The 24366-nt window shown below is 49.6% G+C and overlaps 3 protein-coding genes across 3 annotated transcripts; 2 read left to right on the forward strand and 1 right to left on the reverse strand.

Moving 5' to 3' along the window:
- The first annotated feature begins 1313 nt into the window (after positions 1 to 1313).
- On the forward strand, positions 1314 to 3725 carry LOC114434928 (high mobility group protein B2-like). The gene is made up of 5 exons (XM_028404426.1): positions 1314 to 1430; positions 2210 to 2369; positions 2551 to 2699; positions 2776 to 2950; positions 3035 to 3725. The coding sequence occupies exons 2-5, from the start codon at positions 2223 to 2225 to the stop codon at positions 3203 to 3205; spliced, it is 642 nt and encodes a 213-aa protein (XP_028260227.1). The 5' UTR covers positions 1314 to 1430; positions 2210 to 2222; the 3' UTR covers positions 3206 to 3725.
- A 760-nt stretch (positions 3726 to 4485) lies between these two features.
- On the forward strand, positions 4486 to 16942 carry wdr17 (WD repeat domain 17). Its single transcript, XM_028416778.1, has 32 exons — positions 4486 to 4520; positions 6430 to 6558; positions 7117 to 7300; positions 7384 to 7614; positions 7690 to 7800; positions 8124 to 8264; positions 8663 to 8785; positions 8897 to 9084; positions 9162 to 9330; positions 9483 to 9574; positions 9753 to 9835; positions 9942 to 10028; positions 10384 to 10548; positions 10627 to 10742; positions 10821 to 10907; positions 10988 to 11137; positions 11213 to 11343; positions 12260 to 12385; positions 12501 to 12656; positions 12805 to 12869; positions 13013 to 13145; positions 13364 to 13452; positions 13553 to 13652; positions 13735 to 13874; positions 14019 to 14130; positions 14741 to 14882; positions 14959 to 15061; positions 15186 to 15287; positions 15603 to 15701; positions 15863 to 15930; positions 16101 to 16198; positions 16816 to 16942. Exons 2-32 carry the CDS (start codon positions 6436 to 6438, stop codon positions 16933 to 16935), a joined length of 3834 nt encoding a protein of 1277 aa, XP_028272579.1. The 5' UTR covers positions 4486 to 4520; positions 6430 to 6435; the 3' UTR covers positions 16936 to 16942.
- Positions 16943 to 17516: 574 nt separating this feature from the next.
- Positions 17517 to 24119, reverse strand: hpgd (15-hydroxyprostaglandin dehydrogenase). Its single transcript, XM_028416847.1, has 7 exons — positions 23930 to 24119; positions 23723 to 23846; positions 22715 to 22821; positions 21697 to 21793; positions 18990 to 19066; positions 18750 to 18913; positions 17517 to 17907 (listed from the first exon to the last, which is right to left on the reverse strand). The coding sequence occupies exons 1-7, from the start codon at positions 24020 to 24022 to the stop codon at positions 17784 to 17786; spliced, it is 786 nt and encodes a 261-aa protein (XP_028272648.1). The 5' UTR covers positions 24023 to 24119; the 3' UTR covers positions 17517 to 17783.
- Positions 24120 to 24366: the final 247 nt, after the last annotated feature.

Raw genomic sequence — 24366 nt, forward strand, 5'->3', positions numbered from 1 at the left:
GGATGAAAAGAAAAGCTGATAAAACATGTCCGTGTGTAGCCAGAGTCCTAAAATCTGGACATGTGCATGTTCACACTGCCTGTTCCTACACAGTGTTTCCTACATTACAGGCACACTCCCTGCTTCACTTAATTCAGATCAAAGAGATTTACCTGTAAATTCACTTAATCTCAGACTGTTTCACACACTCAGTGAGCCAAGATGGCAGCACTGAGACCTGAGCAGCTGTCCTGTCAGCCATCTTTACAGTCTGCAGTTTATAGTTCTCATTAAACTCTTGCAAAGAACATCTAAAGCTGGTGATGGAGGCTTTTATCCATCAAAACTTTCAGTTTTAGGAAGAATTAAAGATGTGTTGGTGTTTTGCTTGTGTGTGATTGTGGTGCAAACATTCAAATGTTTCTTGGACGTGTATGTAACCCCCACACCCACACCCAGAACCCCCACCCAGTGCTGTAATGGCCCTCTGACAAAGATCCACCTACTACTTATCCACTGCTGCAGGAGGCTTTCATTAACTGTTTTACAGTAACGGACAGTGTTTTACAGTGTGCCGTGTTCTTCCATACATCAGGGCTTCTAATGAATTCATTATTTATATGGTATAATTTAATCAGATTGCTGTTGGGATATTGATGAAAAGTGATTTTCATCAGCATGCAGCTGTTTTGTTTTTGCAGCTTGTATCAGTGAGCATGCTTTCACAGGCTTTGTGGTTTTATTTTACTTGTTTAGTCACATTTTATTATCCAATCCTCATTTTAAATTGCTCATATCTGTCTAATTTAGACAAGTAAAGATTGTTATATTCAAAACACCTTATTTAATTTTACTTCTATTACATTTAAGAAATGGTCCTGTTTTATGGATGTGTTGTGGTCAGTCGCAATGCCAAATTATTTGTATTCTAAATGACCACGCTGTGCAGACAACCTATGAAGTTGTAACCTCAAAGCTAAACACGGAAGTGTTGTTTTTTTTTATGTTGTGGTCCGTTAAAAGTCAAATTAGCGGGTTTGTTGTTGTGGCCGCGGCGCTGTGATTGGAAGCTGCGGCGGTTCAGCTGCCGTCCGGCTGAAAACAAACGGTTAAAAGGTAACCGGAGCGCAGATAATGATATTTTGACTGTCGGCCAGCAAACAAAGAGCTTTTCGCGCCGTACGTTTAAAAGCCCAGCGCGGCCAATCAGCGTTCAGGGTGCGTACACAAACGTGAGCGCTACTCTTCAGGCTCTACAGCCAATCGCAGCGTCACAGCGGCCCTGTGCCCCGCGTTCAAAATTTAAATGCTCTAATCTGACCAATAGGAGGCCGGTGGGCAGGCGCTGTGGAACTAGTTCTAGTCAAGTGCGGTTGTTGTTGCAGACGGTGACAAAACAGTTGCGCGTCCTTCCTCATTCACTCGTTTACAAGTTGACTAGCAGAGAACAGGTAAGACTTGACTGATTTCACATTTGTATTTATGTGCGTATGTTATTTTTTAAAGTTTTCTTCTGTGGTTTCGTTGTACGTGCCTACGGATGTTCGGTTTGTGTAGATTTAAAACACTAAAACTGGTTTAGTAAAGTAATTTTCCCGCTTCCTTGTAGTTTCGAATGTTTTTTTGACTAACAGCGTCTTTCACAGAAAACACCGTAATTGTGGGTGTTTTTAAACTCCTCGCGGTGCGGTTCGCCGTGGTTTCCTCGGCTGTGCAGTCACTGCAGTGCTCCCAACTTAGTGCGCAACATGCTGTCCAAACGCCATTTGGTTTGCTAGCTAAGCTCGCTACACGACGGCAGCTGCCGTGTTTGAAAGTTTGAATGGCGTCTGTTCTGGCGTAGACTCGCTCTCCGTGTCCGCTGAACCGCAGCGAATGACTGAATAACGTTTGCAGTTGTAGGGAAGCGACGTGTGTATACTGGGCTACTTTGTTGGGGAAGTTTTTGGCGCAGTTGGGGGTTTAGGCGGGAAGATACAAAATGGAGTCGCGTCTTTTTGTCCCAGAGAGGCAGAAATCCGATTAGAGCCTTAAAACAGCCCCGGGCGTTTGCTTGCCCTATTTGAGCCACAATAACGTTACACTGTTCGACGGTGAATATTCGCCTGTATAAACATTACGGTTGATTAAAGCTGACGAATATTTTCCTGTATTAAAGGTCGTTATTACTAAAACTGAACTTAATTTGTTGCCTTTGTCACATTTGTTTCTTTCCCCTCATTATTTCCAGATTCGTTGCAGCCATGACAAAGGACCCAAATAAGCCCAGAGGAAAAACCTCCTCCTATGCCTTCTTTGTCCAGACCTGCCGTGAGGAGCACAAGAAGAAACACCCCGGCACCAGTGTCAACTTTGCAGAGTTTTCCAAGAAGTGCTCTGAGAGATGGAAGGTGAGCTTGTCTGCATTAAAAGTCGTCTGTTTCTAACTTTTTTTTTTTACAATTTAAAAATTGATTAGAGCCATAAACGACCTGCAGAAAGTGGATTTTGTTTCTCTAGCAGCCAGTAACTGTGAACTAATTAAATGCACGACTGTCTGAATGTTAAAAGATTTATGTTTTTGTAACATAGACCATGTCAGCCAAGGAGAAGGTGAAGTTCGAGGATCTGGCCAAGAACGACAAGGTCCGGTATGATCGGGAGATGAAGTCATACATCCCTCCTAAAGGTGCCAAGAAGGGCAAGAAGAAGAAGGACCCCAACGCCCCCAAAAGGCCACCGTGAGTCTAAAGCAATGTGTGGTAAAATGCTAAATCTGATCAGATTTTCTGACTCGCTGTTTTTGTTTCTTTCCAGCTCTGCTTTCTTTGTGTTCTGCTCTGAACACCGTCCCAAGATCAAGGAGGACAACCCAGGCATCTCCATTGGTGACATTGCTAAGAAGCTTGGTGAGATGTGGGCTACACAGGGCTCCAAAGACAAGGCTCCCTACGAGGCCAAGGCTGCCAAACTGAAGGAGAAATATGAGAAGGTGCGAATGTGTTACCTTTTTTTCCCGAGTGGAATTATTAAAGTTTCTGTGACTCCATGTTAAAGCCCGTGTTCCCTCTTTTAGGAGGTTGCTGCCTACAGAGCCAAAGGCGGCTCAGGGAAGAGCGACGCTGGTAAGAAGAGTGGTCCCGGCAGGCCCGCCAAGAAGGCAGAGCCAGCTGACGATGATGACGACGACGATGATGACGATGACGAGGAGGAAGATGATGACGATGATGATGACGATGACGACTAAGTGATTTAAGGACGTGAAGTTTGCGATGCATTGTTCAGCTTAACTGTTTTTTGTGTGGATGATTCATCAGTATAGCCTGCTGCCCCTGTTGGTCTGCCTGTGTAGCGACAGACGTGTATTCATTGTCCAATTCAGGGATTTAGTTTTTTATGTCACTTAGTCCCCATGTGATTTCTTTTTTTTTTTTTAAGCTTTTCTCCTGCTGAACTTGGGTTTGTTACAGTTTAGATCCTATTTAAACAGGCAGCCAGACGAATGAATTTCCTGTGACGCAGTGGACTGAAGCTCCTGTGCAGGCAGTGGACAGCAGCATGTCAGTAAAATTTTAAAAAATTATCGTTTCTGGAAGCACTGCTCATGTGTTCTGTTCAGCAGTGCTGTTTCTTCACTGTCATTTTACTACCAGGATTTATCTGTAGTTTGATTAAAAATGTTTGCAGCCATTTTTAAATATGGAACTTTGACAACTTGTAGGACTGATTTTTGTTTTTCTTTTTGTAATAAAATTTTGTATATTGATTATGATTGTGTGGGCTACTTATCTTCATGTGTTTGGAACTTGTTGCTCAGGATTTTTGGACGGAGGTAAATGTTACACTGCTAATCACTTAAATGTAACCAGTCTCAGCAGGAAAGCAGGAGCAAAGCTGGGTTTGACTGTGGAGCTTTCTGTGTTTGAATCATCACCAGTAACAGAATACTACACTGTGAAGATATTAAGTTATTCAGTAATGTGAGAAAAATGGCAATGCATATTATTTTACATCTAATTGATACATGATGGTATCGGTATAGTCAGAATGTCCGATAAAAGCATTTGTTTTTCTGCATGAAGACTTAGATTTTTAGATTTGGTCTAAATCTGCATTAGTTAAACTGTGGCAGGATCAGAAGTCATTACTACAAAGACGAGCAGCCAAATGACGTTGGTTTGTGTGTCTATTTCGAACTGATGCCTGAGATTTCTGTTTGAATTTTCCTAAATAAAAGTTTATTTTGTCCTTATGGATTATTGATTATAGATGAATATACAGTCTGGCGTTTCATTTAATAAATAATAAAGAACAGAAACTTCTGATGAATAATGAATGAAACCTGGTGGCACGCACTCATATCATTATACATCATGGTACTCACAGCACACCTCTTGACTGACACTCCTAACAGCCAATGGCTGAGCAGCATCGTCATCCATCACCGCCACCGACCAATCAGAGCCCCCCGGTGCTGCCCAGCTCGCGCAGAGAACCGTGGGCTGTTCACATTTCAGCACCGGGGAGCTGTCCGCTGTGCACGAGCCTGCCGACAACTGACGGTAAGAGGAAAACACACACACACACACACACACCAGCTACCTGTTAGCAACAATGAAATATGACCCGACAGCAAACACACACACACTCGCAGAGCTGACCGCAGGTCTGTCAGCACACACCGCCGGGTGTGTGTGTGTTCACATCTGCGGCAGGCTGCAGTAACACACACTCTGCCGTGTGTGCTGTTGAAACCTGTTGATGCCGTTTATCGCGTGAATCTGAACACAAGACGAGACACACAGCGCGAGCGTGGAGCAGGGAGAGAGCGCCTCAGCTTATTGATCACAGCCGATCAATACGCTGCTGTATTGTTATTATGATCGTCTGTGCGTGTGGCTAACACATAAAGCATCGTCATATGTACGTCACGCGGCATCACCTCCGTGTTTTCACCTGGAAACCACCAGAGGGGGAGGGGGAGGAGGAGGAGGAGGAAGAAGAAGAGGAAGAGGAGGTGCAGCCTGAAGGAATCATTGTTTCAATGTGCTCACACACACACACACACACACACACACACACACATACACATACACCTGTGCGTCCTGATTGGTCCTGTGGGGCTGTTGCTGTGCCTGGTTAATGGCAGACATTTTATGGACACATCAGGACTCTGACAGTGATGAGGCTCCTGATGGAGCCTTGTTGGTGTTGGTGGTTGCTTCCTGTGTGCCTCCAGCATGTTAACAGGATACAAACCAACCAGCAGCTGTGCAGCATCAGCCTGGCATCATCAGGGTTAACCTCTGACACATCACTGACACCCGGCTGACATGAAGCAGAGGTGTCCTTTAAAAACAGCCTCAGCGTTGATACACCGAACAACCTCCAACAACATCAGCCTCATTAGGAGGAGCAGCTTCACACACAGGAAGCATCAGGCCGTCGCTGCCATAGCAACATCTGACTCCACCTGACTCCCAGTTAATCCAAATATGAGCACAGAGGCAGAGCATGAGCAGAGCTGAGGTGACCATGTGAGCTGACAGAATATCACTTTAGCTGATGTCATCCAGAGGTTTGTACTTGTCGTCCTCTCAGCAGGCAGGTCAGATCATCTTCGTTACATTAGCATTACATTGGCATAGCAGCACTAGCTGATTACACAGCTAGCGGCTACAATTAGCATCACAAATACGAGTTAGCTAGGACACTTAGCCTCCCTGAGGAACCCACCTGACTCCACTCACTCACAGAGAGCCAAAGATAAGAAGAACTGAAGGTCTGCAGTTCCTCTGGGGTCCACTAGAGGCTGGCTCTAAAAGTGGCTGAGTCCTCATGGACTGTCCATCTGTACAGCAGACACAAACAGCCGGATGTTTTCAGGGAGGGGACCCTCTCTCTCTTCATCTCTGATACAAAGTGCCGTCATGGCTGCCGCTCGCTGTCACAGATGATCTGCACCGTTATCTAATTAAAGAGAGAGCTGATTAAAATATAAATGAGCCTATTTGCACCTGAAGGCTGAGGTTACAGGCCGCCTGTTTGAAGACCACCTCTGACTGGAAACCTCCCATCATTCTCTGTGTCCTCTGTAATTTGGGTGAAACCGCCCTTTAAACATAATCACTCATAAACTCAGACATCTGCACACACAGGTGATTGATCCCAGCCGAGCATATTGATGACTGATTGATGGCTGATAGATGTCCTGATCTCAGACTGTCCAACCATTGAGACAACCTGCATGCTGACCCACTGCCCAGTTCCTCACACTTACAGCAGATAAGCAGCTGTCTCAGCCAATCAGAGCAGAGATTACTTCAATCCTCTCCTTAATCATCTTATTCCTTCAACCTGTGGGTCCATGCAGTGTGTGTGTACAACACAATCCAAACCACAGCCCGCCAGTAATACACACACTGAATAAAACTGTGACATAAAGGTGTGTATGTGTGTGTGTGTCTCCAGGGGAGGATGGCGAAGGTGAAGCAGGTGGGTCTGCTGGCAGCAGGCTGTCAGCCCTGGAATAAAGACGTGTGTGCAGCCAGTGGAGACCGCTTCGCCTACTGCGCTACTCTGGCTATATACATCTACCAGGTGACGTGTGTGTGTGTGTGTGTGTGTGTGTGTGTGTGTGTGTGTGTGTGTGTGTGTGTGAGTTCTAAATGTAAGAATTAGAAACAGTGACACCTGTGGTCATTAAGTGAACTGCAGTCAACATCCTGGTACCTGATTGGATGACGTGTTGCCATGTGTGCTGTGTGTAGCCACACTGTATTATACATAAGTTTGTATCATGTATCATGTTAGCCAGTAAGCTAACTGCAGCTTCCATGATGTTGTTAGCACTTTGCTCTCTATGCAGCGTTAGCTAATATAAAGCGTCTGCACACAGTCAACTAGCTGATTTAGCATCCAGGACATGAGGTTGGATCAGCTGCTGGATCCTGTCAGCATGTTGCTGCATTAGCTCGCAGCAGGTGAGCAGGCATTGCTGAGACAGACACGTCCCTTCAGCAGAGAACAGTCCCCAGCAGGACATGTAGCCTGTGAGTGGGACAGGGACAGGACATGTCCAGCCTCATGGAGGAGGATCAGATGCTGTAGTCTAGGTCTGTCCCTGCACAGTCTGGACTCTGTCTCCTCTCTTTGCAGTTGGACCAGCAGTACAATGAATTCAAGCTGCGCTCCATAATGTCAGAACACAAGAAGACCATAACAGCAATCAGCTGGTGTCCCGACAACCCCGACCTGTTCGCCTCAGCCTCCGCCGATAACCTGCTCATCGTGTGGAACGTGGCAGAGAAGAAGGCCGTGGCACGGCTGGACAACACTAAAGGTAGGCCGTGACCTCTGTCAGGTCAGCAGGTCAGATCATGGTTCTGTCCCCGCATCTTCACAGCAGCTCCTGGTCTTCCTCAGGTGTCCCCGTGTCCGTCAGCTGGTGCTGGAACTCAGCCGATGGAGTGGCCTTTGTCTCGCAGCGTGGGCCGCTGTACATCTGGGTGTACTGCGGCCCTGACCCCGGGGTCACGGTGCATAAAGAGGCCCACTCCTTCCTGTCGGACATCTGCCTCTTCAGGTGGCACCCCACCAAGAAGGGCAGGCTGGTGTTTGGACACACGGACGGAAGTCTGTCTGTTTTTCAGCCCGGTGTGTACGGACACATTCAGTCTGTCCGCAGAAACCTGCAGAGACACTCTAACCTCTCTGTCCTCCTGTCCCCAGGGACCAAAAGCCAGAAGCATGTGCTGCGTCCTGAGTCCTTAGAGGGGACGGATGAAGAGGACCCTGTCAGCGCCCTGGAATGGGACCCTTTGTCCACTGACTACCTACTGGGTTGGATGAAACACTAACAGCATCTCCGGGATGTGTTGTGTGAATGATCTGAGCTAGAAGTGAACCCTCTGTCTGTCTCCGTCTGTCTTCCTCTGTCCCCGTCTGTCTCCATCTGTCTTCCTCTGTACCCGTCTGTCTCCGTCTGTCTCTGTCCGTCTCTTTGTGTCTCCGTCTGGCTCCCTCTGTCTCTGTCTGTCCCCGTCCGTCTACGTCTGTCTTTCTCTGTACCCGTCTGTCTCTGTCCACCTCTGTCCGTCTCTGTCCGTTTCTGTCTGTCTCCCTCTGTCTCTGTCTGTCCCCGTCTGTTCCCGTCTCTCTCACAGTGTCTAACCTTCATAACGGCATCAGGCTGGTGGACAGCGAGGCCCTGGCCTGCATCACGTCCTTCTGCTTCCCCTCAGCTGCTGCTTCGGTCCAGTGCCTGGCCTGGGTCCCGTCCGCACCGGGCATGTTCATCACCGGAGGTAAACACGTGGTTGTGTGGGTGGTGTGTGAGTTCAACATGGCCGCCAGCTGGTGTGTAGAGCCGCTCCTATCTGCATATTAATGAGAACATTTGGCTTCGTGGAGCCACGGTAACAGTCAGAGTGATATTAACCCTCTCCTCCCTGTCACATGATTACTTATTACTGGAGCATGAAGTCTTGCACCTCAGACAGCACCATCATGGCTCCCAGCAGAGGGAGAGTCATGTGAAAGATGCAGACGCTGTTACAGCCTCTGCACGTGTTGATTTGTTTAGACACGCAGGATAAAGAAGCATGAAGAGCTGTTTAGTTTGCCTGATGATGCATTCAAGGACCATTGGAAAGATAACCCAGTGAAAGTCCTCCTAACGTTCTGACTGCAGCCTGTGTGTCAGACTCTCAGGTCGGAGTGTTGAGGGTCTGGAATGTGTCCCGCTCCACTCCTCTGGACAGCTTCAAACTGAAGAAGACGGGCTTTCATGCGCTGCACGTCCTCAACTCGCCACTCGCCAAGAAAGGTAACGAGGACACACACGAGAAGCTGATGACCGTCCTCAGATCAGTGTGTGGGTCAGTGTGTGTGGATCAGTGTGTGTGGCTCTCTGAGGAATGTCTCCGTCTCTCTGCAGCTCAGAGCTCCTGCTCTCCCAGTAAAAGCCAACACACCAGCTCCACCAGTGAGGCCGTGCCTCCACCCACGCTGTCACAGAACCGCTCCTTCTCTCTGCCCCCGGGTCATGTGGTGTGCTGCTTTATGGACGGAGGGGTGGGGCTCTACGACATGGGGGCCAAGAAGTGGGACTTCCTACGAGACCTGGTATTGTGTAACGTCCAGTCAGCGGCTGCACAGGCGCTGCCGGTCCGCACTAACAGGAACACCCCCTGTGCTTCCAGGGTCACGTGGAAACCATCTTTGACTGTAAGTTCAAGCCCGACGATCCCAACCTGCTCGCCACCGCTAGCTTTGATGGAACCATCAAAATCTGGGACACGAACACGCTAACAGCTGTCTACACATCCCCCGGCAACGAAGGAGTGGTCTACTCCCTGTCCTGGGCTCCAGGTAGAGGCACAGGTCTGAGGAGTTCTCCTGTGTTATGACTTGAAACACAGAACTTCGTCTCAGCCTTCATGAAAATAGCTGGAGCCATGTTGTTGGTGTTGTTTGTGTTGTCAGGTCACGTGTCACTCTCTGACTTCTGTTGTGTTTTGAAGGAGACCTGAACTGCATCGCCGGGGCAACGTCTCGGAATGGAGCGTTCATCTGGGACGTCAGGAAAGGAAAGATCATCACCCGCTTTAATGAGGTTCTTCCAGACTCACATGGAGCTGTTTCCTGTAACATGAAGTGATAGATGCTGGAGTGTGTGTGACGGTGTGTGTGACGGTGTGTGTGACGGTGCGTGTGTGACGGTGCGTGTGTGTGACGGTGTGTGTGTGACGGTGTGTGTGTGTGTGTAGTGATGACCTCCTGTCTTCTTGCAGCATGGTAAGAACGGTATATTCTGCATCTCATGGAGCCACAAGGACTCCAAGAGGATCGCCACCTGCAGTGGAGACGGGTTCTGGTGAGTTCCTGTCTGACAGACACAGTGTGTGTGTGTGTGTGTGTGTGTGTGTGTGTGTGTGTGTGTGTGTGTCTCAGAGTCATGTGTGTTGTTTTTGTGTCTGCAGCATCATTCGGACCATCGATGGTAAAATCCTCCATAAGTACAAACACCCTGCTGCTGTGTTTGGCTGCGACTGGAGTCAGAACAACAAGTAAGAGCTTCACCCACTGATGTGTCTGCAGGAGGACACACACTGACACACACCGACACACGCTGACACACACTGACACACGCTGACACACACTGACACACGCTGACACACACCGACACACACTGACACACACTGACACACACTGACACACACTGACAAACACAGACACACACCAACGCACACTGACACACACACACAGACACACACCAACACACACTGACACACACCGACACACACTGACACACACCAACACACACCGACACACACTCAGCAGGATGACAGCCTGAACAGCAGGTTGTCAGGGTTAATCTGGCTAATAAACTAGCTTAATGTGTGTGTGTGTGTGTGTGTGCAGGGACATGATAGCAACGGGCTGTGAGGATAAAAACGTTCGAGTTTACTACCTGGCCACCAGCTCAGATCAGCCACTGAAGGTCTTCACAGGACACTTAGCCAAAGTGTTCCACGTCCGCTGGTCTCCACTGAGAGAGGGGATACTCTGCTCAGGATCAGATGACGGGTCAGTAAACACACAGAAACACACACACACAGAAATGTCAGTGCACAGTGTGTATTACCTGCAGCTGTGTGTGTGCAGCACCGTCCGGATCTGGGACTACACACAGGATGCCTGCATCAACGTGCTGAGCGGTCACACGGCGCCGGTCCGAGGCCTGCTGTGGAACACCGAGGTTCCGTACCTCCTCATCTCAGGTACCGTCTCTGAAAGTAACACAACATTGTGAGGCTTGTGTATGGTGATCCATACTGAAATGATCATGTGTGTCGTAGGGTCCTGGGATTACACCATCAGAGTGTGGGACACCAGGGACGGCACGTGTTTAGACACCGTCTACGACCATGGAGCCGACGTCTATGGTGAGGCTGGAGGTCGACTCACAGGTCGAGTCGGTAACCCCCCCCCCTAACACCCGTGCTCGCCGTGTGTGTGTGTTCAGGTTTAACGTGTCATCAGAGCCGCCCCTTCACCATGGCGAGCTGCAGCAGGGACAGCACGGTGCGGCTGTGGTCGCTCACGCCGCTCATCTCCCCTCTGCTGCTGAACATCCTCACCGAGCAGCCCTGGGAGAAGATCATAGGGAACACAGGTGAGCGCTGACCTTTGACCTGCTGCGCCCCCTTCTGCAGGCTGATTTAACCCCGCCATGTGTGTGTGTGTGCAGATACTGCCATGGTTCCTGGCTCACCGCCGCTGCTCTGTGGGAAAGTGTCCAGAGACATCAAGCAGGAGCTGGACAAGCTGAGCGTGGACATCAGAGCCAAGAAGCTGCGCTGGTTCTCTGAGTGCTTCTCTGTAAGTGTGATCAGCAGAGACGTCAGGTGTTTTTATGTGCTCACACTGTATCATCAGCGCAGACGGTCTGTTGACAGGAAGGAGCAGCTGATATCCTGTTGTTTGTCTCCCTCTGCTGGTCGTTAAGTGTAACTGCACTGAGAGGCCTGTTTACTCCTGAGCCACAGTCTGAGCATGATCACATGTATGACAAAGGTTCAGAGAGTCTACAACATCATCATATGAACACATGACTATAACCCCTGTACTAGAGAAATGCTACATTACAGCTAGCTGCCTGAGCTTAGCTTGCTGACACCAGCGAACACACCTGGAGCTGTGACTTCCTGTGAGACTCTGACAGACTGATGGACTCAGGAGCACCTGAACTTTCCTCGGTGCCTTTTCAGGGTCAGGGTCTGATGATCCTCTCCAGCACTGATGCTATTGGCTGATAGTTTACAAACAGCTAGCCTGCTAATAGAGCAGCTGGTTCCCCTCTGGTTATCATTTAGAGTGAAAGCATTAGCATCCTGAGTGTGAGCATCATGGTGCTGACTGGACGGTGTTCTGATCCATTCAGCGTTATGTTCAGTAACAGCAGCCTGTCTGCAGAGGTTTACAGCTGTTAACACCATAAATCAGAGAAATGTTGCTGTCGAGCCTCTGAACACCTGGATCTGAAGCTTCAGGTCCAACGTCACAGCTTCATTCTTATTTATCAAAGGTAGTGAAGTGTTTGGATGAAGTGCTGATAGTCATCACCATGCAGACTGACTGACGCTCAGAGTTAACACAAAGCTCTCTGTCACACACCCTGATGTTTGATCAAACTGAGATCAGACTGTTTACTAAAGGAACAGAGCAGGCCTCAGTGGAGTTACACAGAAACAGCAGCCTGTATGAATAATGTGTGTGTGTGTGTGTTCTCTGTCAGCCTCCAGGGGGCAGCAGTAACCTGTGGGACCTGGTGTCCGTCATCAACGGGCAGGACGACTCGCTGCTTCCTGCCAGCTACAGCAAAGGAGTGATGCACATGAAGCACCTGCTCAAGTTCAAAACTGTGAGTCAATGAGCCAATCAGCTCGCTGCGGGGAGGGGCTGTAGGTCAGAGTCCAGGCTGAGGGTCCCAGGCCGATGTGACCTGGTGTCTTTGATTCATTTTGAATGTCTTCCAGTCTGAAGCTCAGGAGCTGACCATCGTCAAGATGTCCAAGTTCGGAGGAGGAATCGGAGCTCCAAGCAAAGAGGAGCGGCTGAAGGAGGCAGCAGACATCCACCTGAGGCTGGGCCAGATTCAGCGCTACTGTGAGCTGATGGTGGAGCTGGGACAGGTGTGTGTCTGTGTGTGTGAGAGATAAGAGCAAAGACTTCCAACATGTGTGAATGTGGGGGTGAAGGGTGGAGCTGCAGACTCTCTGCCACACACACACAGCTCTGACAGCTCGATGACGTCAGTGACAGACTCCACCTGTGTTTCAGTGGGAGAAGGCCTTGTCTGTGGCTCCAGGAGTCTCCATGAAGTACTGGAAGAAGCTCATGCAGAGGTACACCCCCATCAGTTCACCACATCCTCACCTACACCTGCTGAGCGCTGCGAGCCATCCACCCACTCTCACCTCACCTGGACACACCGTCATTTGCATGTTGCGTGGTTTGTATGTGTGACAGTGACATGTCTGTGCTGCAGGCGAGCCGACCAGCTGATGGCGGAGGACAACGACGACGCCATCCCGTACTGCGTCGCCACGGGAGACATCAAAAAACTCGTAACGTTCTTCACAGGCAGAGGACAGCTGCTGGAGGCCTTACTGATCGCACAGGTACACAGAGGAGGAGGAGGAAGAGGAGGGAGGAGGAGGAAGAGGAAGAGGGGGAGGAGGAGGAGGAGGGAGGGAGTAGAAGGAGGAGGAGGAGGGAGGAGGGGGAGGAGGAGGGGGAGGGGTAGGAGGAGTAGGAGGAGGGAGGGAGTAGAAGGAGGAGGAGGTGGGAGGAGGAGGGGGGGGAAGAAAATAACAGAGATCTTATTTCCTTGTTGTAGGGAGCGTGTGAAGGCAACATCCGTGCTCCTCAAAGCTCAGCTGTCAACCACACAACTAATGATGTGGACAACCGGCAACAATACCAGAGGTACCACACACAGACACACAAACACACACACAGACACACACGCACACACACACTCTCACACACAGACAAGACACACACACTGACCCCTCTCCCTCTGCAGCCTCCTTCACAGGGTGTGTGAGGAACTGGCTGAGTGGTACTTCCAGGACGGCTGCTCCATCATGGCGGCGTGCTGCCACCTGGCTGTGGACAACATCAAGGTGACATCAATGCGTCTGTGCTGTTTGCCGTCAGCAGCTGTTTGCACCTGTAAACATGGCTGAAACTGCACTTTGTTTCCAGTTAGCCATGGCCAGCCTGATCCGAGGAAACGAGCTGGAACTGGCCGCGTGTGTGGGGATGGTCCTCGGAGAGGCAGCCAATCAGAGCACGGCTTACTGCCTGGAACTGTTGGCCAGGAAGTACATGACCACTCCCACATGGTACGTGATGTCAGCTCACTTGGAGCATGCACACAGGTGTAGGCCTTTCTAAGGTGGAGTGTGGAACTATACTTGTATATACTACGCTTGACGAGCTGATTGGAGGAGCCAGCAGGTAACAGGTGTGTTCTCTCCTCTGTTCAGGGAACTGTCAGCTGACCTGCTGCAGATGATCCCCGACAACCAACTCCTATTGGCCAAGCTCTGCGCATTTTATCCAGGAAGTGCTGCTGAGATCAACGAATTACACCAGAGGGTGAGTTCAGCAGAACCCAATGAAACATGCTGCTGGTGATGATGATGATGGTGATCAAGACAATGATGGTGATGATAATGATGAAGATGATGATAATGATGAAGATGATAATCAAGACAATGATGAAGATGATGATGATGGTGATGATAATGATGATGGTGATAATGATGATGAAGATGATGATCAAGCCAATGATGATGTGATGATGATGATGATGATAAAGTCAATGATGGTGATAATGGTGATGAAGATGATGATGATGGTGATGATAATGATGATGAAGACGATAATGATGATGGTGACAATGATGATGAAGATGATGATCAAGACAATGATGATGATGATGATGATGATGGTGATGATAATGATGAAGAAGATGATGATGATGGTGATGATATAGATGAAGATGATGATCAAGACAATGATGAAGATGATGGTGATGATAATGATGAAGATGATGATGGTGATGATAATGATGAAGAAGATGATGATGATGGTGATGATAATGATGATGATAATGATGAAGATGATGATCAAGACAATGATGATGATGATGATGAAGTCAATGATGGTGATGATGATAAAGATGATGTGTCATTGGTCGTTGCAGTGCGGCCTCCCCCCTCTGGAGGACTGTAAGGACCTGGCAGAGGCGGCTCTGGGTGGAGGAGACCTGTTTTCAGCGGTCAAATTCCATCTACTGAGCTCTGAGCCGGAGAACGCACTGCAGATCGGGACAGAGCACGTTAAAGGTACCAGACTGCACTGTACCACAGACTCCACATAACGTCTGAACAACCAGCTCTAACTACAACAATCTGTCACCAGAGCAGCTGGCTGGATCTGAGTGGACGGTGGACAGTGTTCATCCCATCCTGGATCTGATGAGCTACATCAGAACGGACCGGCTCGTCACAACCAAGCTGACCAAGTGAGAACTTGATTTTAAAGCATAGAGCGGGGTGCACATGTGTACATTATATTCGTGATAAAATGTTTTAATTATGTTAATACTTAATGTCAGACTTGATAAATGCGCGTGTGTATGTGTGCAGGGCTCGCAGTGAGCTGCTGATCCTCTGTGGTTACATTGGAGGGCTGCTGGCCATTAGAAGACAGTACTCCAGCATCATACCTGCACTCTACGAGTACACCAGGTAGACACACATCACTGTGTGTGTGAGTGTGTGTGTGTCCATCAGGGTATGAGTTGAGCTTTGGTTTGGTCCTTGGTTTACAAATGTGTTATAGAATATAAAAAATCAATATGGTCGCCATGAATGTTAGCAGTTAGTGCTAGGCACATTTCTTTAGCCTGAGTAACCGACCAATCAGCCCCTTTAGAGATATATATGTGAGGACTCTGGACTCTGGGAGGACCTCCTGTCCCATCAGTCCTAATCGGAGCTGGCACACTTCCTTCTTAATGAAGCTGCATCATACCTGCTGACATCTTTCTTCCTGTTCTGCAGTCAGCTGCTGAAGCGGCGGGAGGTGTGTGTCCCTCTGAAGATTGAGCAACTGTCCGTGGAGCTGGACGCCTGGCGGGCGTGCTCACAGAGCAGCAGCACGTAAGATCAGCTCAGTGATGTAGAAAGGAGTCAGCTCCTCCTCCTCCTCTGTCTGCTGCTGCCAGCGCCGTCTGAAGACGAGGCACCGCAGGAGGAGAGAGTGGAGCTAACATAAGAACACACACACACACACCTTCACAGCTCTCTGTCTGTCTCCACAGTCCTCCATCAGAAGGTCAAAGAGAGGAGTTCAGCCGCCTCCAGAGGAGACTTCAGCCCACAGACTCAGGTAACCAATCAGGTGCTTATTAGGCTGATCAATGATTGGCTGAGGTCAGAGCTGAAGGGAGGAATGAAGAGGCAGATTAAACAGATTAGATAAGCAGTAACATGTGGTTTGATACCTGATCAATGTGAACATGTTCTAATCAATACTCACACACACGTCCCGCCTCTCAGCGGCGCTGGTCCTGTGCGGCGCCGACTACGTGACGGGCTCCAACCTGCCGAGCCACTCAGACCTGCAGCTGTCCTGCTTCACTGGACACAGGATACAGGTTTGTGTGTCTGTGAGACACCTGGGTGTGTGTGTCTGATATGTCACAGTAACATGTGTGTGTGTGTGTATGTGTGTAATATGTCACAGTAAGTGTGTGTGTGTATGTGTGTGATGTCACAGTAACGTGTGTGTGTGTATGTGTGTGTGATGTCACAGTAACGTGTGTGTGTGTGTATGTGTGTGTGATGTCACAGTAACGTGTGTGTCTGATATGTCACAGTAACATGTGTGTGTGTGATATGTCACAGTAACATGTGTGTGTGTGTGTATGTGTGTGTGATGTCACAGTAACGTGTGTGTCTGATATGTCACAGTAACATGTGTGTGTGTGATATGTCACAGTAACGTGTGTGTGTGTGTGTGATGTCACAGGAACATGTGTGTGTGTGTGTATGTGTGTGATATGTCACAGTAACGTGTGTGTGTGTGTGTGTGATGTCACAGTAACATGTGTGTGTGTCTGATGTCACAGTAACATGTGTGTGTGTGATATGTCACAGTAACATGTGTGTGTGTGATATGTCACAGTAACATGTGTGTGTGTGTGTGTGATGTCACAGTAACATGTGTGTGTGTGTGTGTGATGTCACAGTAACATGTGTGTGTGTGTTGCAGGGTCCGGTGTTTCTGCTCGAGGACAGTAAATCAGCGATCTCCCTTAACGATGCTTTAATGTGGGCGAAGGTTAACCCCTTCTCTCCACTGGGAACAGGACTGCGTATCAACCCTTTCTAAACACGACACACACACAGCTCATGAGGACAAAGGACACACACTGCGATGTGTCATGACTCTAACTAAGTGGCCTGTAACTGTATTCGCAGACATGCTCATAGCTGTGGTAGATGATGGTTAGCGTAGCTGTAAAGTGACGAGACCTTAGCCATCAATCATCGTGCTTCATCTGTGAGGAGGGATTCTGATTGTGTTCGTGTACATACACAGGGTCCAAATCTGAGATCTTCTACTGTACAAAAGAAACTGGAATAAAGACACAACTGGATGATTGTAGAGGTTTACCTTTGTCTTTAACAACTCACACACACACAGACACACACAGATATACACACACACAGACTCGCTCACACACACACACACAGACAGACACAAACACACACACACACACACACACTCAGACAGACACACAGACACACACACAGACTCGCTCACACACTCAGACAGACACAAACACACACACAGCTAAGCTTAGATCCCCCAGGGGATCAATTAAGTATCTGTTGTTTAAGTAACCAGTGAGACACAGTGGGACAGGAAGTGTCCCCCCTGCCGTCCTCTGTCTCTGTCCACACTCTGACTCAGTTGAGTTGAGTTTATTGAACACACATGAGCCTCAGAGCCCTGCAGGGGCCCTGAGCAGCCCTGTTACACTGTGAGCAGATACAAACAGCTGAAATGATTGAACAGTATGTCATCAGTATCAATAAATACATCTGTCCTCTGGTTTACACATGAATCGTATGAACCAGCTTCTTATACAAACGGTTTCACTGAGACATGAAACATTTTACAAACATGGACCAACATGCAGGTTAAGCTCCTCCCCCTCCTGTGGTGGCGGCGGCTCAGGCTGACAGGGGCTCGTAGGTGTGGAAGTGGATTCCTTTGGAACAGGTGATCTTCATCACTGCCCCGTTTAGACTGGAGTCCAGGATCAACCTCATCATCCCCTCTGCTATCAATGAAGGCCTGTAGAGACATGCAGGAGACAAGACGTCAGAGACACAGAGACATGCAGGAGAGAAGACGTCAGAGACAGAGAGACACAGAGAGACAGAGACACACAGAGACACTCAGAGAGACACAGAGACACACAGAGACAGAGACACACAGAGAGACAGAGACACACAGAGACATACAGGAGACAAGACGTCAGAGACAGAGACACAGAGAGAGAGAGACAGAGACACACACAGAGAGAGACAGAGACACACAGAGACATGCAGGAGACAAGACGTCAGCGATACAGAGAGACAGTGTCAGTGTGTGTGAGTGTGAGTGTGTGAGTGTGAGTGTGTGTGTGTGTGTGTGTGTGTGAATGTGTGAGTGTGTGTGTGTGTGTGTGTGAGTGTGTGTGTGTGTGAGTGTGTGTGAGTGTGTGTGTGTGTGTGTATGTGTGTGTGCGTTGTGAGTGTGTGTGTGTGAGTGTGTGTGTGTGAGTGAGTGTGTGTGTGTGTGAACAGGAAGTCATTAGCCACAGCTTCCTCTGGTACAAACTTCCTGCTGCTGAGCTGCTCAGTTAGTTTAAAGCTGCTCACAGTGAGTCCTGAGCTCTGATCAGTCTGATCATCATTCACTGCACTGATTGATTGGCAGCATGTTGTTTACACTCTGATCTCCTCACAGTAGCAGAGATAAGAACACATCATGTTTCCTGAGCTCAGTCATTAATCTGTGATCAATACACACACAAATCAGTTTGACTTCCTGCAGCTGCACATCATGTGTGTGTGTCTGTGTGCGTGTCTGTGCGTGTGTGTGTGTGTCTGCATGTGTGTCTGTCTGTGTGTCTGTCTGTGTGTGTGACTTACTTTAAAACTCCAAACTTGCTCATGCTGCGTTTGAAGTCATCCTTGAACTTGACAAACTTGCCCATGTTGTCCTCATGTTCCACTGACAGCAGCAGCGGCGTGTCCACGAAGGCGGGACACAGCACGTTGATACGGACGCCGTAATCACACTGAGTGGACGCATCCTGCAGCAAGAGACACACAGCTCACACACTGCTGAAGGGTTAATACTGTTAGACTGTGTGTGTGTGTGTGTCGTACCGCTATAGCTCTGGTGAAGCCGATGACTCCGTGTTTAGTGGCGGTGTAGACCGGCTGATGAGGAGAATGCAGGAAGGCTGAGACACACACACACAGTGAGTCACACACACATCAACGTCTCACTGCAGACAAATGACAACAAATCCACGCTGCTGATGTCTCCGTGTGAGGAAGAGGAGGCTCCGTGTGAGGAAGAGGAGCCTCCATGTGAGGAAGAGGAGCCTCCGTGTGAGGAAGAGGAGGCTCCGTGCTCGGCCGGCCGCTCCGTCCTGCGCTCTGATGTCTCCTCCCTGAATAAATGTCTCCTATCTGGACTCGGCGGTGGGAGTTCAGAGACCGCTGCGTCTTTGTCCTCATAGAGACATGGCTCAGAGACAGAGTTCTGGACGCCTCCATCCAGCTGGACCGGCTGGTTCGGTGCTGACAGATGTGCAGCTCTGTGCGGTGAGGCTCGCGGTGGTGGCTGCTGTGATTACATCAGCTCAGCTTCTACTTCCTGCTGCTCCCTGGTGGAGCAGAGGCTGCACTCCACAGGGGAGGAGGAGGAGCTGCAGACACAGCTTCTCCACAGCAGCAGGTCCTCTTTCAGTTTGTTTGCTTCTCTTTATGACAGTGATGATAACGGATCATACTCAGAGCAGGCAGATGATGACACAAACACCCGGCGTCCAGCTTTCTGGACTTCTCTGAACTTATCGCTGCTTTCCAGTAAAATGTTCACACTGAGATTTAGAAATATCTGAGAGCGTTTATAAACTGCAGACTTACAACACAAGCTGCCAGCTGAGGAAATTCACAGACACACACAGACACACACAGACACACACCACATTCTTTCCCCCAAAACAATATATGCTTGGATTATACTGGACCATGTTTGGACAAGTCTCTGTTTGTGATACACACACACAGACGTGATCACAGTGAGATAAGTAATGATTTCCATATGTCTGCTGCTCAGGGAGGCCAAACTGCTGCAGACCTACATGCTGTGTCCTCTGTGACACCGAGCATGTCTGAAGCTGAACTAATGTAAGAACCCGGTCTGAAAGTCAGAGCCAGGACCTGAGAGAACCTGAGAGCAGAGAGGACCTGAGACCTGAGAGGACCTGAGAGAACCTGAGAGCAGAGAGGACCTGAGACCTGAGAGGACCTGAGAGAACCTGAGAGCAGAGAGGACCTGAGACCTGAGAGGACCTGAGAGAACCTGAGAGAACCTGAGAGGACCTGATACCTGAGAGGACCTGAGAGGACCTGAGAGCAGAGAGGACCTGAGAGGGCCTGAGAGGACCTGAGAGCAGAGAGGACCTGAGACCTGAGAGGACCTGAGACGACCTGAGAGAACCTGAGAGGACCTGATACCTGAGAGGACCTGAGAGGACCTGAGAGCAGAGAGGACCTGAGAGGGCCTGAGAGGACCTGAGAGCAGCAGGGAGACCCTCACTCCTCCTCCTCCTCCTCCTCTGTGGAGTGCAGCCTCTGCTCCACCAGGGAGCAGCAGGAAGTAGAAGCTGAGCTGATGTAAACTCAGCAGCCACCACGGCGAGCCTCACCGCACAGAGCTGCACGTCTGTCAGCACCAAACCAGCTGGTCCAGCTGGACGGAGGCGTCCAGAACTCTGTCTCTGAGCTCTAACAGCGTGGCCTGTGGCTGTCTTCAGACGGCAGCACCTGAGCAGCTGGAGGGTCCTGGTTCCTGAAAGCCAACACCTGCTCAGAGCCACAGAAACAAAAAGCAGCATGGAGACAGAAAGACGACACCGCTGGGAAAAAGCCTGAGAGTGGAGCCAGCTGCAGGTCCTCTAAGTCCTTCAGCATTCCAGGCCAGGATGTTAAGAGCAGCATAATGGGGCTTTGTGTGTGTGCAGCCAGAGCAAACAGGAAGGAGCATGTTATCTGTTCACCAGGAGACGTCAAGACAAATCCCTAAAACTCCCACTGTCAGCCCGACACACAGGAAGAGCGTCCCTACAACAGTCACACAGTCACACCACCAACCCTGAGAGTGTGTGTGTGAGGTGAAGGCTTTTTGGAGCAGCCTGAGCTTTTCCATGACAAATGTGTGCAGTGATCCAGGAGCTTCAGTTGTGGTGAAGGAGAATGTTTTTCTGAGGAACGTTGAGAAATCAGTAAGACTTTGACATCATCATGTCAGCACGCAGGGCCAGGTGCTTCACACACACACACACACACACAGACACACACACACACGAGCTCTCTGAGCAGCGCTCTGACACACAGCAGGCCTCCATGTTCGGTTCCTCTGGTCTGTCCTCATGGTTGACTGTTTCTGTCTGTGACTCCATGCAACTCCACAGAGTGATTGCTTCAAGGACACACTGTTCTGTCAGAGGAATGTGTGTGTGTGATTTATGGTGCATGGCCTCAGGCAGGAGCTTCACCTGCAGTTCACCTCTGCAGAAACTGAAACCTGTGTTATCTCTGTGATGTCACAGTGATGTCACTGTGATGTCACTGTGATGTCACTGAGACAGGTGGACGTCCTGATGAAGCAGCAGTGAGCCACACACACACGGTGTGTATGTATCAGTACAGTGACGTGTATGGACTGTCCCTGCTGTGCTCGGACAGATGTGGGACTCTGAGGGTGTAGCGTGGGTTTGGGGACTGAGCTACATCTTTCCCAAGATGGAGGAGGAGCTCAGAGGAGCTCAGCCCCTGACTGCTCTGTGTGTGTGTGTGTTACCTGCCATCGAAGACACGTTGATGATGGTGCCCCCCTCCTTGCCGTACTCTTTGCTCATGTGTTCCAGAGCCAGGTAGGTGCCCTTTATCACAGAGGTCTGCACAGAAGACAAACACAAACAGGAAGTGAGCCGGCGACACACTGAGGGTGTGAACTGTGTGTGTTTTCACACCCTGTCTGCAGAATACACTCATGCATGTGGTGCAGACTGCGATTGTGGTCATGATCTGAGCTGTGGTCTGAGCTTGTGACTCAGCAGCTGTGGGAACCTCTCACACTGCATGTTCAGAGAGTTTCATGGTAAAGTGTGATAACATCACATGACCTGCCCAAGCTCAGAAAAACTTCAGCTGCACTTAAGGTTCCTAAGAGCACAGCGGCCTCCATGATCCCTTCCAAGAGCTGGCCGCCTGGGCCAAAAGGAGCTATCGGGGGAGAAGAGCCTGTGAGAGAGGTAAAGAACCTAAAGATCCCTGCGGAGCAGAGGCCACAGAGGATGAAGGTGCGTGCTCCTTTAAGGCAGCGTGAGGTGCTCACAGCTCACAGTGTGCATCAGATCAGATCAGATCGGAGCATCAGTGGAGATAAACTGTGCACGACCTTCAAGGAACATCAACAAACGGAGCCTGAGGGCCCCTGAGCTGATACCATCTGATCCTCAGATTAAAGTCTGCAGGACGCTGCCTGCTTCACTGCAGGGGGTCCTCAGGCTGTCAGAGGAGACCTGCCTCAGTGCCTCAGAGCACCGAGACAAACCGCAGATGGGTGTCTGAGACAGGCAGCACCATCACCAGCTGATCGATCAGCGCGCTCCGCATGGTGAAAAAATATCATGTTTGCAAAAAACCACAGAGAACCACAGAGCTGAACTCTGAACCTGCTCCGCTCCCAAACAACCAATCACAGCTCAACACACAACCTGCAACGAAACTTTATTTCTGCTGTGTGTGTGTGTGTGTGTGTGTACGTGTGCGTGTGTATGAATGAGTGTGTGTGTGTGTGTGTGTGTTTTCCTCACCAGGTTCACTTCTATGGTCTTCTTCCAGTTCTTCTCGTTGTTGATGCCAGCGTTATTGATGACAATGTCAAGACGTCCGAACATGTCCACCGTCCTCTTGAAGGTATCTGAGACAAGAAGACACCACGGAGGACATCACTCATCATGTGCGCCCCCCCAAACACACACACATACAGCACCCTGCACGCTGTGATTACCTCTGAAGTGTTTATACAACACACACACAGACACACACACAGACACACACACTCTTGTTGTTGCAGGTAGTATATATCCACATGTGTGCAGACACATAAACAGCTGCAGGTAGTGAAACCTGAATGTGTCATCATGCACCACATTCCACAGCCTGACACCCCACAATTACACACACACACACACACACACAAACACACTGAAGACATGCAAACAACTGAAGGCTAGCAGAGATGTGCATTTATAAACAGGATTACTCTGTTATCACACACACAGTGTCCTCAGCTCTGTGTGTGTGTGTGTCCACATCAACAACACAATCACACAGAGCAGAAACCCTGAAGAGCATTCCTCAGCCGTTACACCCCTGCAGGGGTTTACGTTGAGTGTCAGACAATGAGACCTTGTCTCACACACAACACTTTAATTCTCACCCAGACACACCCACACACACACACACACAGCCACACACACTCACACACACGGTGCAGGCAGAAGGTGCTGTTGGTGTCAGCAGTGTGTGTCTAGCTGCCCTTAAAGTGCGACATGTTGACAGTCATGTGACCACAGAGCAGGTCAGGACTTGTGTGTAATCTGCTTTGTTGGTCAGACACAGCTGAGTGACCCAGCAGCATGAACACACACTGTGTGTGCACGTGTGTGTGTGTGTGTGAAGTCACTTCCTCATTCATCAGGAGGAAGTTTCAAAGCAGCAGTCAGAGTACAAACTTCTGCTGCTTCACAAGGAGCTGCATTACACAACCTGTCAATCAAAGCGGCGCGGTAAGGCGGGAGGCTCAGTCTGAGGCTCACCTGTCAGCGCGTCTCCGTCTGACACATCACACTGGAGGAAGACGCAGTTCCCCTCCCCAAACTCGGTGTCCAGCTGCACTTTGCACTCCTCGCCGCAGGCCTTGTTCAGGTCGACCACTGCCACCTGTAGACAGAAGGTGATGATGGTGGAGCCCGGTCACACTGTGTGTGTGTGTCTGTGTGTGTGTGTGGGGGGGGGGCACTGACCTTTGCCGAGTTCTGCAGCAGGGACTGGACCACGGCTCGCCCGATGCCCTGAGCGCCTCCGGTCACCAGAGCCACCTTCCCCTGCAGAGACATGATCCTCTTCCTGCTTCAGCTGCTCGCGCTCTGAGCTGTCATTGAGCTTCTCACCCCTCTGAATGTTTTTTTACTCTGCTCTCCCTCCCTCCTTCCCTCCCCCTCTCTCTCTCTCTCTCTCTCTCAGCTTTATCAGTCTATACAAACACTGCATGTGTGTGTGTGTGTGAGAGAGAGAGAGAGAGAGAGAGAGCGAGAGGGAGTTTAAGTAAACTTTGTAAAATAATAATTACAGGTTTACCCAACAAGTTATACCTGCCTCCCCCCCTCCCCCCGTGTTTGAGGAGAAACCTCCACAGCAGCTGTCAGACCTACATTCTCCTGTGTGTGTGTGTGTGTGTGTG

This window comes from Parambassis ranga, chromosome 1 (assembly GCF_900634625.1).
Source record: "Parambassis ranga chromosome 1, fParRan2.1, whole genome shotgun sequence".
In the NCBI taxonomy this organism is placed as follows: domain Eukaryota; kingdom Metazoa; phylum Chordata; class Actinopteri; family Ambassidae; genus Parambassis; species Parambassis ranga.

Coding starts and splice junctions, on each gene's coding strand:
- LOC114434928 (XM_028404426.1), top strand. CDS start 2,223: ATGACAAAGGACCCAAATAAGCCCAGAGGAAAAACCTCCTCCTATGCC. Junction 2,700..2,775: donor AACGCCCCCAAAAGGCCACC/GTGAGTCTAAAG, acceptor GTTTCTTTCCAG/CTCTGCTTTCTTTGTGTTCT. Junction 2,951..3,034: donor TGAAGGAGAAATATGAGAAG/GTGCGAATGTGT, acceptor TCCCTCTTTTAG/GAGGTTGCTGCCTACAGAGC.
- wdr17 (XM_028416778.1), top strand. CDS start 6,436: ATGGCGAAGGTGAAGCAGGTGGGTCTGCTGGCAGCAGGCTGTCAGCCC. Junction 13,875..14,018: donor TACATGACCACTCCCACATG/GTACGTGATGTC, acceptor TCCTCTGTTCAG/GGAACTGTCAGCTGACCTGC. Junction 14,883..14,958: donor CGGGACAGAGCACGTTAAAG/GTACCAGACTGC, acceptor ATCTGTCACCAG/AGCAGCTGGCTGGATCTGAG.
- hpgd (XM_028416847.1), bottom strand. CDS start 24,022: ATGTCTCTGCAGGGGAAGGTGGCTCTGGTGACCGGAGGCGCTCAGGGC. Junction 22,822..23,722: donor AGACGGAGACGCGCTGACAG/GTGAGCCTCAGA, acceptor TTCTTGTCTCAG/ATACCTTCAAGAGGACGGTG. Junction 21,794..22,714: donor AGACCATAGAAGTGAACCTG/GTGAGGAAAACA, acceptor TCTTCTGTGCAG/ACCTCTGTGATAAAGGGCAC.